The 20,190-nt window shown below is 33.4% G+C and overlaps 3 protein-coding genes across 3 annotated transcripts; 1 reads left to right on the top strand and 2 right to left on the bottom strand.

Moving 5' to 3' along the window:
• The first annotated feature begins 5,012 nt into the window (after positions 1–5,012).
• LOC146956082 (uncharacterized) lies at positions 5,013–7,248 on the top strand. The gene is made up of 3 exons (XM_085726401.1): positions 5,013–5,396; positions 5,582–5,763; positions 6,973–7,248. The coding sequence occupies exons 1-3, from the start codon at positions 5,324–5,326 to the stop codon at positions 6,991–6,993; spliced, it is 276 nt and encodes a 91-aa protein (XP_085582527.1). The 5' UTR covers positions 5,013–5,323; the 3' UTR covers positions 6,994–7,248.
• Positions 7,249–9,317: 2,069 nt separating this feature from the next.
• Positions 9,318–11,186, bottom strand: LOC146956081 (peroxidase 21-like). Its single transcript, XM_085726395.1, has 5 exons — positions 11,082–11,186; positions 10,680–10,828; positions 10,405–10,593; positions 10,113–10,278; positions 9,318–10,006 (listed from the first exon to the last, which is right to left on the bottom strand). The coding sequence occupies exons 1-5, from the start codon at positions 11,146–11,148 to the stop codon at positions 9,600–9,602; spliced, it is 978 nt and encodes a 325-aa protein (XP_085582521.1). The 5' UTR covers positions 11,149–11,186; the 3' UTR covers positions 9,318–9,599.
• A 5,266-nt stretch (positions 11,187–16,452) lies between these two features.
• Positions 16,453–20,190, bottom strand: LOC146956080 (peroxidase 21-like). Its single transcript, XM_085726385.1, has 5 exons — positions 20,003–20,190; positions 19,380–19,525; positions 19,109–19,297; positions 17,221–17,386; positions 16,453–17,116 (listed from the first exon to the last, which is right to left on the bottom strand). The coding sequence occupies exons 1-5, from the start codon at positions 20,067–20,069 to the stop codon at positions 16,710–16,712; spliced, it is 975 nt and encodes a 324-aa protein (XP_085582511.1). The 5' UTR covers positions 20,070–20,190; the 3' UTR covers positions 16,453–16,709.

Below are 20,190 nucleotides of genomic sequence, written 5' to 3'. Positions count from 1 at the left end.
GCAATGCTCCTATACTCGACACATATATGCATGTGGTACCATAACAACAACCATTAGATGCGAACCGCACATCTATGTAAGAGTACACCTCCTTTTACAACCAACTATGTAAAAGTACACCTCCTTTTACATTTCAACATATGACTCAATATGATTATGATGCATGGACATACAACAACGACCCAATAATGCACAACTTCAACATAACAACTACCAACGACAATGTAAAAGTACACCTCCGATTACATTGACTAGCTCAACAACATTTGCATTATCAAGTATTCATGTTCACACATTCAACAATTCACAATTCAAATAAGAGTCATCGACATGGATCAACATACATCAGCACCAACTACACAATATATCTCAACAATTCCATATACTTCTCATAGGCCAAGTAAGTGGAACAATACAACACTTTTATGATAAACATCATATTCAACCATCAACAATCATCCACATATCCTCAATTAATCATATAAAACTATTCACGAAGGATTTATAGAGTATTCGGCTCAAAGGAACCATTTTCAACCAAGTTCGTCTATCGTTATCCCATTTTCAAAATAATTGAAGCTATTGAACCAAAACCAAGTAAACAAGATCTAATGCCTCAACTAAGTATACTTCTAGGCTACATATAAGTGCAGTAGAGTATACAATTATGTTTCACCGGCTAAACACGACGAATTCATGAGAATCACAAAGTTCATATCTCTTTATCACTTTTCAAGAAAATCCCATTTTCAAAGCAAAACAAGTTAAGACTTGATGAAACCAATCACAACCATTTTTAGAAACCATATAAACATTATACAACCTTAACCCCACTCCATTTTCCGGAGAAAACGAGTTTCGAAAAAATCGACATTCTTGGACCATTTTTCAAAAGTTAAGTTCAATTCACAAATTCAAGTCCAATTCGATTCACCTGATGTTCCTGTAGGTTTAAGTGTATAAACAGAGGGTAAACAAGTCAAAAGAAACATTTTAGTACGCCCGGATTGGTCCCCAAGTGCACGAAACGAAAAATCAAATTTTGCTGTACAGGAGGGAGCACGCTTAAGCGTGGCCTGCTCGCTTAAGCGTGCAAGTTCCAGAAACTTATGGGCTTGCTCGTTGGCAGCACGCTTGCTGCTCGCTTAAGCGTGGTGAGCAGGCTTAAGCGTCCTGCTTCAGTCTGTCAAAAATTCAGTTACGGGTTCCAACCCTTTTTCACCCAAAATCCCAATTTTGATCATTCCAAACCCCAAAACTCAACCCAAAAGATGTTTACAGGTCATATACAATTCAAAACACTCAAACATACACAATTTTTGAGATTACAACTTCAATTTATCAATAATTCACCAATTCACAAAACTCTCACAACTTTCAACAACAACAACAAACTCGTCAATAATTCATCATTTCAATGATACCCATTGCATCAATTCAACAACAACATATGTTAAGATAACAACAACAACATTTGAACATGAATTCATTCACAATTCCACAACTACAACTTCATCCATCATCAATTTCACACAAAAACACATCATGTTCATATATACCCATTTTTGACATACAAATCCAACAACCACAACACAATTATCATTCAATTCATGTATATAATCTTATCATCAAAATTAAGCACGAATTTCTACAACTAAAATCAAATTAATCACTTAACCACAATAAGCAATTAGGCAAAGAATTAGGGTAGAAATTAAACTACAAGATTATGATTAAAGTCTAACCCCCTTACCTTAATTCTTCACAAACTCAAACTAGTGTTTCACTTTAGCTCTAATCCTTGAAGCTCTACCTTCCTCTAGCTCTCTATAGCTTTCCTTCTTCAAACCCTTATCTTCTCTCTCTCTCTCTCTCTCTCTCTCTCTCTCTCTCTCTCTCTCTCTCTCTCTCTCTCTCTCTCTCTCTCTCTCTCTCTCTCTCTCTCTCTCTCTCTCTCTCTCTACCTCTTCTCTCAAAATTGTGAAAATGATTATGTAAACCCTATTTTCTCTAAACACTAAAGTTTATATAGACTCTACATAATTGGGCTCAACTCACAATGCCTTAATGGGCCTAACCCATTTATTAATCTAATTCGAAATGTTTCTACCCACTTAATGATAAAATATAATAATAACGGTCATTTACCGGTTATAAAACAATTCACTACAACTCCCTAGTACTTAGTAAAATAATAACGGCTCTCACTAAGCACTAAAAATAATCCTCGTCAAAATTACTAAATTATCCCTATTCACAAAATGACCAAAATACCCCTGAGTCCAAAATGACTAAAATACCCGTCTAACACCGAATTCTACAACTTCCGACCAAAAATACACACAGAGGCAATTAATCACATAAGAGCACATGCAAACACACATAAAAATAATCAAATTAAATCTACCGAAAAATCGGGCTGTTACATTTACAAGCTAAGACTGTGAAAGATTTATGGTGCCCGTAAATTATGCAGTGACACAATTGTCATTAGGTAGTCTAAACTATGATAAGTTCTAAACTAGTTAAAGGAAGAACAAATATGGTCATTCGCATCTGAGCCAAAAATCCATGATTCTAGCAAGCTACAATTAGAATACAGGCTAATAACCAAGTACAATAGGGGGTCCAGTCTGGCAACATTTAGAGCTGATCACCGTTGAGGCGTAGTGACAAGTGGTGTATTCAGGGCCATTCCTGTGTAATCGGAGGCTCGGTTCTCATGTAAAAATAGGCCCTTAATAAATCAAAGTCCTCTCATACTAAAAATATTAATTAAAGAAGCAAAAAGGAAAAGAAGGAAAAAAGGAAGGAAAAAAACATAAAAAGGAAGAAAAAAAACATAAATTAAATTATGGGTGATGAGTGTTGAACCCAAAGACCCAAACAATGCAAGCTTGCATTTGTACCACTAAGTTGCTGCAATAATACTGAAATATAAATCACGCGCCATATATTTATTACTTGTTTACTGGGCAATATTTTTTCTAGAGTCTCATACCTTGGGGAGACCCAGTTCCATTGAGTTGTTTGCACCCCCCAAGGGCCGGGCCTGGGTGTATTGCCCCCCGGGGGATGTTATCTGTCACAAATACTTAGGATCTGTATGCTGACGCATTTAAAATTCTATAAATAGAACATGTATTTTACGCATTCAGATTACATAGTCCGAAATGTGTCAACATAAAGACTACAAGTGTTGTTAAAATTTGGTTTGACGAGCGATTGACACATTTAACATTATAAAACTGGAACTGTTAAATTTTTTTTTCCAGATCATATTTTTGAACTGTTTTGAAATAAGAATTGGAGGAACCACTGTAATTTACATGTGTTTTAAGAGTTTTTAAGAGATTCAAATTATATAATCTATATGAAAATGCCTCGGATTATATAATTTAAAAGGTGTAAGATGAGAAATTTGAAGAGCAGACCAGAGGATAAAAAGTTGGGAAAAGAAATTCTCAAAAATAAACCGGTCTAAAACTAGTTTTTAAGGACATAAGCAATCCAATTCAGTTTGATTTATTGACAATGTACACCCCAAATTGAGCTTACATGCTATGGTTTCATTTCATTGATTCCTAATAGATGCAACCCCATTAGATCTGGATTCAATTGTACTTGGACCTAACGGCCCTACAACCTTCGCACCAATGCATGTGGTTTTTCTGAGGTCTGTTGAGGTGCCATTATGGTCTAAGAAATAGATGTATTTGTACTTTCTCATTCAACATAAAATTCATCTGCATGCGGGTCTTTTCAGGTTCAAGAGGCCAAGGTATATTGTAAATGCATAGTATAATAGGTAAATACAAAATGGTAAATACAAAAGTTAGCATAATTGTCCAAACATTCCTGTGCTCATACAGTTTAGGTCTACTTTTGACATATCTTCCAACTAACTGCAGTCATGTAAATTTCAGAGTGAATAATTTCGGTTATATTAATTTGCAAAGAATAAGCTATAAAAGGAAATCAGCGGTGAAAATAATCTTTTTGGCACATGTTTGGTGAAGTGGCAACGTCTCAATACAATTACACATGTTGTATCCGATATAATACGATAATTACAATGAATTATGTGATTTTCTCAAATTATTATCGGTGTTAGTTTGTCAATGTTCGTGTTGTGTTTGGTGTCCCTTTACAGGTGTCAACACATGTAGGACTGTTAGTGTGTGCAGAGTAAACACTACCCCTTGTCCATGTCATGACAGATTTCAATTATTTATACACACATGGACTTGTCTCAACCACATTTCATTTCATGTCATCTCTTTTTCCCTTACTAAATTTGTTGACCAAATCCAATTTAGCATATTCAAACTTTTTTTAATAAAATAAACATATATATTATAAGTTTGAAATAACCTTGTTTAAGGGTGACTAATATCTATCGAATAATATGTTGGATAACTAGGGTTGATATTCTCTCTCTTCAACTAATTTTTTTTCATTCGCATGCAAAAATTAAAGATCGAACTTTTGATCAATAAATTCAAAATTGAAACAAATATGACCGAACATGAAATGTTATTTTTATGATAATGTCCTAAAAGTAAATACATGGTGAAACCTACATTACCCCTTGTTAAATTGGAGATAATTTACCCTTAATGACAAGTATGGTTCAATTCTAGAATGAAGAAGATAAAGATTACATGTTAAATGACAGAGATAAGGAAGTTTAACGTTTTTGAGATAAAAATATTAACTAATTGTAAGAAAAAACTAAAATTATGAGGCCTACATTACCTTTTGATGAATTGTAGGTAATTTACCCCCAATGACAAGTAAGATCCGATTATGAAACAACATGGATGAAAATCACATGTTCAACGAAATAGATGAAAAAATTTAATTTTCTGTGGATAAAAATGATATTTGATAGTAGGGAAAAAGATGAAATATTTCTTTGATAGGGGTAAATCATCCTCAATTCATTAAGGGGTAACGTAGAAAAAACCGTTAAAAGTTGGGTTTGATATAGGAGCATTGATTGATATCCCAAACCGACACATCCACACCCCACCAGTATCTGGCAACTTATAATTGCTGTGTGGATGAAAATGATTTTGATATATATTGCTGAAAATCTTATGAAAAAAAGCTGAAACAAAATTACAGATTAGAGACATTGGTTGAATGAGCCAGCCTTAGCTGTGGTTCTTGCCTGAACGAACCCCCCCACACACATAGGATCCCCACCCACTACATCTAATAATTAATTTTTCCACCATATAAACGATCCTAAGTTTGGCTTTATACACATATATACTTCTGATTTAAAAGCCTAAAGAAATTTTGGAGCATACCAAATATGGAGCATAGGTCTACCTTCACAACATGCTTCTTTCTCTTTCTCTTCCTTGTTCTCCCTCACATCTCTAGAGGTTTGTTTAACATAACATCACATGCTTTCTCTCTTTTATACTATATGCTTCATTATAATATATATATATCTTTTGATAAAGTTTAAACTTATAATGTTAGGAAGTCATAATAGAGTAAGTTGTATAATTTTGTTGGTGCTACTAATTAATTCTAGTTTAATTAATTAATTAATTGTATATTACAGGAGAATCAGATGCAATATTGCCTTCAGAGGTATATGAAATTGATTATAAAGGCCCTGAGACACACTCATCGGTTCCTCCTCCTCATCATAAATATCATTCAATTCCAAGGAAAAACTTAGTCAAAACAGAGAAAGCTTTGGGTAAAATGGGTGTTAGTAGTGCTACTTTGGCAACAAATAAGGCAAGTATACTAGTCTTTTTTTCCCTTCTATGTTATTAGACAATAATTTTGTTCGAGGCATGATCAAACACTAAATATATACACCTCTCACGGTTTAGATTGAACATTTGTTTGTTTGTTATGTTGTGGGAGACTGATCTCTTTTGCTAGACTTCATGGTAGTAGTATATTTGTCTTTTTATTTCTTCTATGTTACTAGGCGGTAATTTTGTTCGAGGCATGAGTGCATGGTCGCACACTAAATTACTCATGCCTCGAACACTAAATTACCTACATGAAAAGGAACTAGGGAATAGAATATTTGGTATTTTTGACACTTTTGGATAAATATTCTGCTGGTTCAATTAATTATAATGCAGTATGATCAAATTGTAATTAAAGGATAATTAAATTAGATAACAATTGTTCTTGAGTTTAACTGCAGTTCGTACATTTAGTGCAAATTTTGTCAAAAAGAGAGAGATTAAAGTCTAGTGTGTTGGATATTGCAGACTTAAAATTGCTTGATAATGGTTAAATGCAGAGAGAATGAGGGAGTTTGAATTAGGAAAAACACATTTATAGACATAGCTAACATTAATGCGGATTGAATCTAGTTGAAGGGACTAGTTCTCCACTTGTGACGAATATTGTGCATTAAAAATGATTATTTCATGTAGGATGATATCAGAGAGAAACCTAACAAAAAAGACAGGATCAAATTAGTTTTCAGGCTATTTAGTTATTACTGTAGTAGTATTATATAGATAAAAATTTAATTGGGTTCTCAAGTAACCATTGACTGAGTTGTAACCATTGACTGAGTTTCATCACTTGTGAGATTAGGGATAAGAACTTTTACGATAAATCATACAATCTTAAAAGTTGCGTTAAGGAAAGTGGCCAAACATGAGAAAGCGTGTTATGATGATTAACATGCTTTTATACCATTTATTTTTGACACTTTTGACTTTCTAGCACGAGAGGCCGTTGACCTTCTACATAGAGTACAAATTGTCATGCACAACAATGTCATGTCTCCTAGGTCCATGAATATTGTGTTTACGAGAATTGGTTTTTCCATCCAAAAAGGCCTAGCAGCGCAGCTTGTTGTCTGCTTGCGTTTTATTTATGTGTAATTAATCTTTGATATATAAAAAAAAATCAATAAATTAAAGTTATATAATTGTAGTATTATATTATTGATTTAAATTTAATTCTCCACTGCAGGTTAAGAAAGTCCATGGATGAGAGGAAGCTTCTAAAGTTAAATGGACTACTACTTGGTACTCTTACAAAGATATAATTCCTTTCGAGAGATAGTATATATAATGAATAGAGAGTTGGGATATTATTTCATGGTTTGCCTATAACTGTTTTTTGATTGTATGGTTTACCTTTACTTCGAAGAAGAATCTGCATATGTTAATGCTTAAAAAAATTAGATTGAATCACTTGGTTGAACTTTTGGTACGTAAATTGAGTATACATTCACAAATTGCGACACTTTCATGATGTTAAAGATTGATTGGCCTATTGCAACTAATTAACTAACTAACTAACACACTAATAGTCACTGACAATAATAGCAGAACTTGAATTACTCTAACAACACACCTCCTTAATTCAAGGTTTCTAAGATACAATATATACAACTTAGACTTCTAATCTACCTTAGACTTCAAGTATTTGAAACATAAGTGCTTAGAATATTTTATAAATCTTGAGATTTCATGTCAAGATTATATGTTTCAAGTTTTTTGATGCATTAATCTAAAGTGCACCATATTATGATTTCATACTCTCTTTGAATTCTTCAACCTCTCCATCACTGCTTGTGCTGAGAAAGTAATCATCAACATACAAGAATACGAACATCATTTTAGTATCTCTCTTCCCTTGTTCTTGATGTAAATTACATGTTCTACATAACACTTAGAGAATCTCAAGTGCACCAAAAATGAGTTTATATTCAGTTGTTCCAAGCATGACTCCATAAAAGGCCTTATTGAGCTTCCAAACCTTTTTATTTCACCTCAAATGCAAATGGCTAGGTTACGTAGACCTCCTCTTCAAGTGATGCATTCAAGAAAGTGGATTTGATGTGAAGTTGGAATAGCTTCCATCCATTTCAGTTTGTAAGTGCTACTACCAATCTCACTGTCTCAAGCTTTGCCACTGATGCAGAAACCTCTTAGCAGTCCAAATTAACCAGCCATTTGTAGATAGCTTTTTGCCACTAGTTTTGGTTTCTACTTAGCCATTGATCCATTTAATCTAAATTTCACCTTAAACACCCATTTAACAACAAATGGATGCTTCTTAGCTGACAGCTCAACCAACTCCCTCCTTGATTCCTTTCAATTACTTTCAGCTCTTCAAGGCATCTTCAAAATTAACAGTTCCTATGACAGCAAATTTGAGCCTTCTAAAGATTGAGATAAATCCACAACATTCTACAGAATTCATCTATAAAGGATTAAAGTATTTATTTCCACCAAGTGACGGCACCTCAAGTGGTCCGCATACATTATAACGAACAGCTCCTAGCACTCCCTTGGCCCTCATAGGAACATAGGAACTAATGGAATTCCTAAGCATTTTACTCATCAAACAACTTTCATACACCTTTGGAATTTAAATTGAAGAGAGTCCATTCACCATACCCTTTGACTTCAATTGGCTTAAACTCTTGAAACTTTGCCGACAAAATCTAAATACAAATTCCGAGATTCAACTTGTAACACTTATGCAGATAAGCATCTGCTTCACCAACATGAATCTGGACCTCAAAGGTCACATGCTAAGCAAGGGGCCTTCAAAATTCTTCTATGACTCAAATCAAATATCTCTTGTGTTCAAGCTGCATTTGCATAGTGAAAACTTTTTTCAAAGTTGTCTCATACTCAATAGATTTATTTTCATGTTTAGAACAGACAATTTGATTAGATCACAAAATACTTCCCATCCTTCCTTTCAATCATTATATTTCCAACTGCTTAGGCAAGCATTGTTCAATTGTCTGCATAGGTAAATTTGTTTGTCTTACTATCATCATAATCAACCAACCATTCCTTAATTCATGAGAGTGAATTCATAGATTGTATTTTCTGCACTAAACAACAATCTCTTGATCATGCACTTAAGCTTGCTTTGGATCTATGAAGCACGGATACGGACACTGATACGCTGACACCGCTAATAATCTAAGAAAATCACATAATTCAGTGTGATTATATGTGTCACTGTCGGACACGACAGTCTGATATCAGGACACGCCAAATCCGAGGAGTGTCTGTGCTACATAGCTTTGGATTGATTTTTGAGAAAATTATGACATGTTCCAAATTAAGTATGGTTTAGATTGGATCTTGCACATTATTAATTTTCTTTAACAAATGAATTCAATGCATTTCATTAATAATCAAAATTTCAATACAAAGTGGGAACATGATAAAGTAAACACAAATTAACTATGGATAGTACTTCCTTTTCAAGGAAACGAGTCATATTATTCACTTGATGTTTAACACAACTTACTCTAAAATTGGAAAAAGAAGTAAAAAAGTTGATCATGCAATCACCAAACATTATTTCAATTTTTATTGACATATACTTATATATTTATATTACATCAAATACTATATTGCAAGTCAATCAACATGCATGATACAACTTGATAATACACTCACAAACTTCAAAGGTGAATTATTTTCTATTGCCTTTGTCGGTTGATCAAGTAACATATCTGTGTGAACAACTATGTACAAGCATAAAAGTCTAAGCCCGATGGCATTATTAATTATTCTATGCAATGCAAATACAAATAATAATACTATAGCCAAATAATCATATAACTAATTGGCATTAACGTAACGACAATCCTTTCTAATTTCACCTTGATCTCCGGTAAGAGGATTATTCTCTGATAACAATTGAACAGCCCTTGAGAATTGTTCATTGAAGTATCCATTATCAGCTGCCATCTTTTTCACATAAGGTGATGTTCTTGGATCAGTAGCTAGTTCTTCATCCACAGTGAGTAGGCCCTTGTGTTCCAAAATGTTCTTGTAGTAGTTGTTGTCGATTATCATTGGCGTTTTTCTATCATTTCTTGCATATAGAACAGCATTTGGATCTGGATTTGGTGTTGGGCATCTAAGTTTTAGATAGGCAGCATATGTGGGGTCTAGCTTTGGGTCCACTGTGGGGTATAGCCTCTGGACCAAATTCATGCAATGTACCCTTCCCACTGAGTGTCCTCCTGATTGAATCAAAGTGACCGATTAATTATGTTTATGTTTGACTTTTGAAGTCAATGTTAGAATGTATTGACCAAAAAAAGTAAATGTTAGAATGCACAGTAGTACCTAACAGAGCAACAGTGGCTTCAACGTCAACACCAATAGCTTGAAAACGAGAAAGCACTAAGGATATAGAGTCATTATGGTTTGGAATGAATTCTTCTACCATTGTTACATGGCTTTCTTTGCCATCCCTTCGTCCTGTCTTCATTTCAAATTTTGGACCTCCCAACTATACAAATGCACCAACATAAAAATTCACACCCAATATTTACAATGTTCTATAAGATAGAAGAATCTTTAGAATTTTAAGTCTCACTTTTAATGTGAGATTTCTAATGTGCGACTCTTAACATACCATGGCAATTCCATCTCTAGCGGAAAGAGCAACAATGTCGGCACATGATACTGTCAAGGGACATTCTTTCTCAACAGCAGCTTTGATGGTTTTCACATACTTGAAGTTTCGCATCCCGGAACTTCTCTCTGATGTCTGCTCCGATACTACATCGCCTACCGACTCTAAAAGCAGGGATGCGTCGCATGACTGCGTGGAAACCCACATATATATCATTATCAATTGCTTCTTTAATCCAAAAATGATAACTCTGCTGCGATTACATTTACACTCACCTTGACTATGCAATCATGGAAGAGATTTCTAACCCACGAAACCGCCGTGTTTCCATGCTCGTTATACAGTTCAATGACTTTTTGTTTGATGATCTCTTCTGCTTTTGGGCAGCTTTTGGAGTAGTAGTTCATTTGTAGCTGGCTTTTTCCTATGCAAAAAATACATGGCATTATTAATTAGAGAGGAGATTAATGGTGCAATCTCAACAAAATTAAAATTAAAATGGTCACAGATTAATAACTATTTCGAGTGAAACACATGAAAGTTGCATGCATGTTTTTCACTTGATAATGCATACTAATATATATAGGTCTTAAATATTGGTCACAGGCTCACCAAAAATAAATAAATATTGGTCACACAAAAATGAGGAAACAAAGTTAAGTATATGCTAAATGTACCCAAATAAAAATGTAGGAGAAGCAATAGAAAGAGGAAACAGAAATTAGATCGAGGCTTGGTGGCCATATTTTGCAAGTTTAAATGTCTCTTCTCTCTTGTGAGTTATGGAAGATGGAATTTAGAAGCTTTAAATAGATAAGTTTTGGAGTGCAACACTCAAATAATTAGCTTAATTAATTAATGTGATGGCAAGAGTATAACAAAAGCTACTCTCTACCACTACGCAACTTTATTTGACATTCTTCACCCCATGCTCGTGGGCCAACACAGAAGCTACACATGCAGCTAGCAGTTAGCTAGTGTTTATATTATGAATTAATTTTGGTTATGGATAGAACATGTTACCGTATCACATTAACTATTAACTAGTGTGAAGTAAATTATGATGGTAATGTTTGATTAAGATATAATTAAATTGATAGGTGAGTTTGTACCAAAAGAAATTGATAGGTGAGTTAGGAAAATGAAGAAGAAAATTTAATTACGGAAATATTAGTATTAATGATTTTTGTACCTCCTCCTACCTATAAACAAATTCTTTTAATCAGGCAAAAAAAAAAAAAAAGCAAACAAATATCCAGCTGCCAATAATTTTTTTGTCTCACACGAGCATAAATGATATAAGCAGTAGGGATACCTTGTGACATCTTCAAAATAAATTATGATCTATATTATGTGTTATTCAATTTGTGTGTCTCTCTTTGTGTCTATATATATAACACCCACCTAAAAACACTGAGGTGCAAGCTAACAAGCTGCATCCACTTATAATTTACTAAAACACCATTTTGTTTATATTCTATTTAATTTTAAATAGAAGGGCAATTTTGTAACTAGCTTAAAAAGATCCTTAAAAAAAGAAACAAAAAAGACAATGACATGCTTAAGGTACAAAACATGTAATAAAGACAAACTTTTAAGGAAACAATATTTGGAATGATGAAAGTGGGTGTAAATTAGTGAAGGTTGCTAACTTGCACTTTAATAATACTTATAAAAATGAGTGTAAATAATCAAGTGGGTGTAGGTTGCTAACTTACACCTTAATAATTTTTAGGTGGGTGTAGCTTGCTAACTTACACCTTGATGTTTTTAGATGGGTGTAAGTTAGCAACCCCCTGTATATTACATTATTTGGCAAGAGATCTTATCCATAATTTTTTGCTCAAAAAAAAAAGGTTCAAGAAGTTATAAGCATGATTAAAAAATTGCATCTATCTTGGACTTTTGGGGATCGGTTGGTGCTGGCTAAATCCTAAAATGAATAATTTAATAATAATCTGCCGAGGGAAATAATGCACAAATAAATAATTTAATGAACAACTTGACCAAAAAATAAAATAAATATATATAATCAGATCCCTTTTTTGGATCAGAGAACATTATATATATCATATTGATAAGTTTTAATGAATATTATATAGACTTACTTTGAATTATTAGAGACCATTTTTTTTCAATTAATTATTAGAGAACATATAATTTTGACTATCAAAATTTTGGGCATTCAATGAAATTGGATTCAATAATTGATAAATAGAATAGGATAAATTAATTAAAACTTAAATTAGGAGTTGGATTGGAACATTTTGAAGTCCTTTGTCTTAGGCAAGTAGACCAAATTAAAATACAACTACAGAAATAGGTTAAGTTAAAGAGACGTTTCTGGCCATACATTCTTTGTTGGAACAAAATGTGTTTAACAATGAACTTTTAGAGTTTTGATGATAACAAGGTATTAAAAATTGACAATTGGAATTGTTAATATTTGTTCAAGTGTACAGGACCATAGACAAAAATTTATATCATACAAAGGTTCTGATTGAGCAAATAAAGAGCAAAGGAATCAATGGAATTGAAGCTTAGAAGCTCCTGAAGGCAAAGCGCTCCTGAAGGCAAAGCGCTCCTGAAGACTAGAGAGCTCCTGAAGACTTGAAGCTCCTGAAGACTAGTGCTCCTGAAGACTAGAGGTCCTGAAGTACAACGTCATCAGAAGCTGCTTCGTCAGAAGCTGCCTCATCAGAAGCTGTTTTCACCAGAAGCTGAAGATCAACTGAATTTGCAAAATTCAAGGATTCAAGAGTTGTTTCATGGATCGAAATTCATCTAAAGATAGCAGAAGACTAGTGGAACTTTGCAACGGTCATTTCAAAAGTGTTTGAAGGCATTTGCTTGCAAAAGGAACAAAAGCGTTGACATTTGTACTTTGTACGAACTGTACAACCACCTTCTCCACTACTCTGTTTTGTGTCTCTGCTACAAGACAAAATAACAGCTCTGAATGTACAACCAAGCCTGCATAATTGTTCCCTCTCAACTGGAATGAATTTGAAATTGGTTCTTCGTAGGACAACAACCAAATCAGGCAAAAGATCATCGGTGAAAGATCAAGCTTCAACAACGACTCTTTTGATGTGCTGACAATTTCACAACGTCTCTTTCACACCTCTATATAAAGGAGTGAAGTCTTAGAGATTTGGTAATGCTGAACGAAAGACTCTCAACATTTTTACAAGTGCCAAACCTCTGCTGAAATTGTTTTGCATTCACTTAGAATTTCTGTTTCTCAAGTCATACCCTAGAAATTCTTAAGTCTTAGAGTCTTATCTGATTTCTATTGTGAGCACCTCTAATTGTATATCAAGTGTTCAACCTCAAACATTTTTCTTTGTAATCTTGTTTGTTTAGAAGTCTCTTGCAGTTGTGCTTGAGCATAGAAGTCTCTTGATTGTGTTCTTGAGCATAGGAAGACTCTTGCAAAGTGTGCTTGAGCAAATGAAGTCTCTTGCTGTGTGCTTGAACAATTGTAATCAGATATTACATTTTAGTGAACTCTCCTTGGAAGTGCAAGGGGGACAGGACTACTTCCAGTTTGTGGAAGGAACCTGTATAATTGCTTTGTGTCTTTCTTCTTCTCTCTCTCTGTTTTTATCCGCTGCGTTCAGATTCTGATTATCACTTTAGAAGCTGTCTCACTTAGCTTCTGACCAGTGGGCTCAGTTTAGGAGAAACGAAGAATTTTTCAAAACACAATTCAACCCCCCTTCTTGTGTTTTTCTCACCTTCATTCTTGTCAAACAATTCAAGGTAATTTCCCACTATTATATTGTTGGCTATATAAATAAAAGAAACAATAAGTAATAAGTAGAAGGTGTTAGGGGAATACTAGCCTCACAAATTGGAGTACCATGTCTTCCTCATTGTTATTTGTGGAGTTAATTATAATTATATTCATACATAAAATCTTCTACTTACCAACTACAAAAAGTATCTGATGGTAGTTAAACCTTGTTTGTAACAAAGGAGCTTTATAAAACAACTTCAAAAATTAAATGATGGTTTGAATATATGGCACAATTTCATTTTTAAGGCCCAAAATCACTATGACTGGAACTATATTGGAGGACTATGAAGCATAGACTACAACACAGACACGTGACACGACACTGGCACTAACACGAATACGTTGATTTCGCAAATGTAAAAAAATATAGGACATCGACACCACTACATATATGTTAATTTATCTATAAACAGTCTAAAATGAAAATTAAAATACGTACATAAACATCTAACTTGAGCAACTTATTTCATTATAAAATGTTTTAAAACAAGATATCATAGTATATTTGACCTTTATTTATTCATCTACTATAAAAAAAGTTAAAAATATTATAATCAACTTTAATGTCTATAACCCTCCAAATTGATCAACATTTCTCAAAACATAGGTCAAATACCTCCCCGGGTCCTTTAAGTTTCATGTTTGTTTCCGATAGATCCTTTAAGTTTCTAAGGTTTCATATAGGTCCTTTAAGTTTGAAGTTTGTTTCGGATAGGTCCTTTAATTTCTAAGGTTTCATATAGATCCTTTAAGTTTTGAGTTTGTTTCAGATAGGTCCTTTCTATCAACCTCTGTTAAGTCAAAGTTGATTTGATAGAAAGGACCTATCTGAAACAAACTCGAAACTTAAAGGACCTATCTGAAACCTTAGAAACTTAAAGGACCTATCCGAAACAAACTCGAAACTTAAAGTACCTATCTAAAACCTTATAAACTTAAAGGACCTATCTGAAACAAATGTGAAACTTAAAAGACCCACGGAGGTATTTGGCCCAAAACATATGTAACTCTTTTTTTGAAGGAACATATGTAACTCTTTATCTACTGTATGTGGAAACAAGAGAGAAAAATAATGTTTCAGATATTTACCTGAGTTGTCCGACACGGCTCGTACGAGTGTTATATAGGTGCCAGATACCAGTTCTAGGATTGCCGAAGTAAAGAAAAAATAATTTTATCTACGACACCGGTCTTAGTTGTTTGACATGTGTCGTATAAGTGTCATAGGAGTGTCAGACACTGTCACGTGTCCGACACCGTGACACAGTTAATCCTAAATGTGTCTGTGCTTCATAGTTGGAGAATAAGTCTGTGATTAGACTGCCATATTGGATTCTTCTAGTTTATGCATCATTTTAAGCTCTGGATGCAATTTCAAACCACAATGAAAGAGGTAGAAACGATGTAGAACTTTAACCTATATTTTTTTAACTAACAAATTCATTAATGACAATTGACAACCACACTTCATTACGACTGTATTCAAAGTTAAAAATAAAAATAAAAAATCACAGTAACAAATTTATGGGAAGAGACTTCCAGTACAATCAAACAATGATCTTTTAACAAAGTGAAGAAGTTCCTTCATTTTCAAACATGATATAAATGGAAGAAAGGAATGCATGTGTCTCCTGTCTCCTTGTTATAATCACAAGAGCTTTTTGGTAAAATCCTTATCATTACTGATGATCAAGTAGCATTGTCAAACATAAGCTGGGAAAAATGAATCATTGATGCAATAGCAGAAATTCCTTAGGCAAGCCAGAATCACAAACAATGAGGCTGCAGCTGCAGAAACTAAAAATGAAACTTCAAAATTCACAGCTTTTTAAAAGAACAAGCATCTCGATTTGAGTTTAACGAAACCCACCAGATAACTTTCCATGTTGATGGAAACTCATTACTACATGCAATCGAAGTTCAGTCAGCACATCAAAACTACTTGATCTGGTTCAAATTTTAAGGAAGTTTTTTAAATTTGTTTATATAAATTTCTGATGATAAATTTCGATTGTCCCCGGCTATAAATTTGTGGACCGTGTGCGATCACCATATATATTTGTGCTGGTACGCTCGAACCTATCTCTCTAGGCAAAATGGTTGAAAACCTTTATTTGGTCAAAAACCTATAAAATTAGGTCTTATGGACAATCCGACCACTAAATTTACGGAATATTTCAAGCAACATAATTTAAACCTAATCACAATGATTGACGAGTTAACACTAATAATTAATAAGTAAGATATTTAGAAATTTCTATTGATATTTCTATTTAGTAAGATGGTTGAGACAGACGCCAAAACCAACTAATACAGTATAGAGTAGCATTCCTTTTACAACATATATCTAGAAAGAAATTTGTTTCCTTCATTTTGAGGATTATCCAAACATCTCTACAATTCGATAAACTAAAGTTGAATAAGTAAATTATTTCTATGGCATTAAGTAGAATGAGTAAATTAATTATACAAATACAAGCTATATTGTAGGCTAATTATATATCTATTTGGCATTAATGAAGCGACAATCCTTTCTAATTTCACCTTGATCTCCAATAAGAGGATTATTCTCTGATAACAAAAGAACAGCCCTTGAGAATTGCTCATTGAAGTAACCATTATCATCTGCCATTTTTTGTACATAAGGTGATGTTATTGGGTCAGTGGCTAGTTCTTCATCCACAGTGAGAAGACCCTTATGTTGCAAAATGTTTTTGTAGTAGTTATTGTCAATTATCAATGGAGTTTTTAGATCATTCCTCACATATTCGACAGCTTTTGCAGTTGGATTTGGTTTTGGACATCTACGTTTTAGGTAAACAACATATGTAGGGTCTAACGTTGAGTCCACTATGGGGTATAGTCTGTGGACCATATTTATGCAGTGTACTCTTCCCACTGAGTGTGCTCCTGATTCAATCAAAGTAACCAATTAATAAAATGTTTATGTAAATTGGAAGTGCTTTTAGTTGATGTGTAACAGAAACCAATTAGCCAAGAAGAATGTTTGATACCTAAAAGAGCAACCGTGGCTTCAACATCAACACCAATAGCTTGGAAACGAGTGAGCACTAAGGACATGGAGGCATTATGGTTTGGAATGGATTCTTCCACCACCTTTACATAGCTTTCTTTGCTATCCCTTCTTCCACTCTTCATTTCAATGTTTGGAATTCCTAACTAAATATACAAAACGCACCAACAAACAATCCAACATTAACATCAACATAGTATTTCTAAATTAATTCTTTGAAAAATAAAGAATCCTTAACTATGTGAAAATAAAGATCAATATTAGACGCTCCAATCTAAAGACTAATCTATTAATTAGAAGGAGATTCATTTGACTTATAAGCAGGGCGGCGCAAGGCGGCACTTCCTGTGAAATTGGAGATCCTGCTTTCATTGTAAAAATTAGAGGTGTTTGCGATGTGGTTTAGATCGGTTTTGAGGTAAAATGTCATTTGATCCAAAATAAAAATCACATGCAATTTGGTTCGGTTTGAACAACTATTCTAAAAAATCCGAACCGATCCGATCCAAATATAGACAGTTTAATTTGGATCGATTTTGGATATCCAAAATGCAAATTAAATATTTTTTTATTTACTTTTATTTTTAAGAATATAATTTTTTTTATTAATATTAATATTAGACAAACACGGTAAAATAATAGGTTTGATGCAAAATATAGTAAAAAATTAAAATTATAGTATGAAAATTATCGATTATTTTTTAAATATATATAGTACTAATACATAAATATATAAGATTAAAAACCAACTAGCAACATAATAATGCAATCTATAATACTAATAAAAGAATAAATATATGTATTAACATTTTTTTTAGGGAAAAAATATGCATTAACATATACTTATGCGGAGCGGTTCGGTTCGGTGTAACTAACACAAAAAAGATCCATATTCTAATCAATAATATCAAAATACAACTTCAAATGAATATTTTATACGAGTATGGGAAAAAAGTTGGCTAAATTGCATTTTTGGTCATTTAACTATTTAATTAGTATCGCTTTGGTTCCTTAATTAAAATTTGATTTATTTTGGTATCTTAACTTTCTCTCCGTTACACATTTTGGTCATTTACGTTAGTTTTAATTCAAAAACGTTAGGGTTTCTTCATCTTCTTCTCCTCTTCTTCATCTTCATATCATCTCCATCAACCTTCAACAACAAAAATCCCAGAAAAAATCCAGAAGAAAATGAAGAAACCCTAACGTTTTTGAATTAAAACTAACGGAAATGACCAAAATGTGTAACAGAGAGAAAGTTAAGGTAGCAAAATAAATCAAATTTTAATTAAGGAACCAAAGCGATACTAATTAAATAGTTAAGGGAATAAAAACATAATTTAGCCAAAAAAGTTTATAATGTTTTTATTTTTTCTGAGAGAATAATAATAATGTTTGTTGTTAGAGTTTTGCAATTTTATATCAATAGGTTAAAGAGAGTTGGATTGAATTGAAGGTAAAAAAGATTGTATTGAAGACATATGAGCCTTATATACATATAAAGTAGGCCAAAACCAAGTCCCTCTCATGTTGGAAAAAAAATTTAAAACAGAAAAAATGAAAGGGGTTTTTTTTTTTTGAAAACCTGATATGATATGCTTCTCGCGTTATTTTTTTTTGGTGGTGGCCGGGGTTTTAACCCCGGACTTTTGCATATACTATGCAGTGCCCATACCAACTGAGCTACGCTCACAAGGACCTTCTTGCGTTATTTAATTATATATTACTATTTTACATGCATTCTGTAAAAAAAAAAAAAATTAAAAAAATTGGACCCCCAAATTTTGGATTCCCAGCTCGGCTGAGCTATTTGCATCCTTTTAGGGACGGGCAACTCCTAACATGTGTATATGATGGCATAGACATACCATTGCAATGGCGTCTCTAGCAGAAAGAGCGACAATATCAGCACATGATACTGTCAAGGGACATTCTTTCTCAACAGCAGCTTTGATGGTGTTCACGTACTTCAAATTTCTCATCCCAAAACTTCTTACCGATGTCTGCTCCGATACCACACCACGCCACGTTGCTAAAAGAAACGATGCATCGCATGACTGCATATATATGTATCATTATTAGCTTTTTCAATTTGAAACGATATAACTGTTGTGGTAATTATGTAATACACACACTCACATTGACCATGCAATCATGGAAGAGATTTCGAAGCCACGAAATGGCTGTGCTTCCTTGATTATATAGTTCAGTGACTTGTTGCTTGATTATCTCTTCGGCTCTTGGGCAGCTGGTGGAGTAGTAGTTCAGCTGGAGCTGGCTTTTCCCTGTACATAAAAATACACGACTATTAAATTAGAGATGAAATGAACTATCAAATTAAGTTTCGACTTTGTATTTTAGATTTAATTTATCAGTCAGAAAGTGAGTTGTCTGCTCCTGGTTAGACGGATCACATGATTGTGATAAATATATGATTTTCTAATGATAAGAATCTCGTGTTGGCTTGATAACCTACTTTGCGTTTTGGTAACCTACTTTGCGTTTAAGTGAAAATATCGAACATCTACCTTGAAAAGAAATGATCAAGTCCTACAAAATTATAAAGATATACACTTGCACCCATTAAAAAAAAAAACCAAGGTGGTAACTCTATAATATAAATTAACTCATGAAATTAGCTGCATGCAAGTTTTTCACTTGATAATGCATAAGTATGTATATATAAATTTTGCCACAGGTCTTTAAATATTGGTCACAAAAAAAAAAGGAAACAGAGTCAATACGTAGATTCTAAAATATACCCAAGTTAAAATGTAGGATAAGCAATAGAAAGAGGAAATAGGAATTAGAACGAGGCTTGTTATCCATATCTAGCAAGTTTAAATGTCTCTCTTATTGTGAGTTATGTTATGTAGGAGAGGGACATTATAAGCTATATATAGAAATATTTTGGAGTTGCACATTTGGGAAGAGATATTTTCGAGTTGCA

Source organism: Medicago sativa, chromosome 1 (assembly GCF_051527215.1).
Source record: "Medicago sativa cultivar Bolivia chromosome 1, Bolivia_mono, whole genome shotgun sequence".
NCBI classification, from domain to species: domain Eukaryota; kingdom Viridiplantae; phylum Streptophyta; class Magnoliopsida; order Fabales; family Fabaceae; genus Medicago; species Medicago sativa.
The sequence above is the reverse complement of the archived record's forward strand: the minus strand, read 5'-3'. Positions and strand labels throughout refer to the sequence as shown.

Excerpts from the sequence above, each read along its gene's own strand:
- LOC146956082 (XM_085726401.1), top strand. The coding sequence starts at position 5,324 with ATGGAGCATAGGTCTACCTTCACAACATGCTTCTTTCTCTTTCTCTTC. Across the intron at positions 5,397-5,581 it reads TCTCCCTCACATCTCTAGAG|GAGAATCAGATGCAATATTG; the intron begins GTTTGTTTAACA and ends TGTATATTACAG. Across the intron at positions 5,764-6,972 it reads CTACTTTGGCAACAAATAAG|GTTAAGAAAGTCCATGGATG; the intron begins GCAAGTATACTA and ends TCTCCACTGCAG.
- LOC146956081 (XM_085726395.1), bottom strand. The coding sequence starts at position 11,148 with ATGGCCACCAAGCCTCGATCTAATTTCTGTTTCCTCTTTCTATTGCTT. Across the intron at positions 10,594-10,679 it reads TCCATGATTGCATAGTCAAG|TCATGCGACGCATCCCTGCT; the intron begins GTGAGTGTAAAT and ends GTTTCCACGCAG. Across the intron at positions 10,007-10,112 it reads AGCCACTGTTGCTCTGTTAG|GAGGACACTCAGTGGGAAGG; the intron begins GTACTACTGTGC and ends TGATTCAATCAG.
- LOC146956080 (XM_085726385.1), bottom strand. The coding sequence starts at position 20,069 with ATGGATAACAAGCCTCGTTCTAATTCCTATTTCCTCTTTCTATTGCTT. Across the intron at positions 19,526-20,002 it reads TATCCTACATTTTAACTTGG|GGAAAAGCCAGCTCCAGCTG; the intron begins GTATATTTTAGA and ends TTTTATGTACAG. Across the intron at positions 19,298-19,379 it reads TCCATGATTGCATGGTCAAT|TCATGCGATGCATCGTTTCT; the intron begins GTGAGTGTGTGT and ends ATATATATGCAG.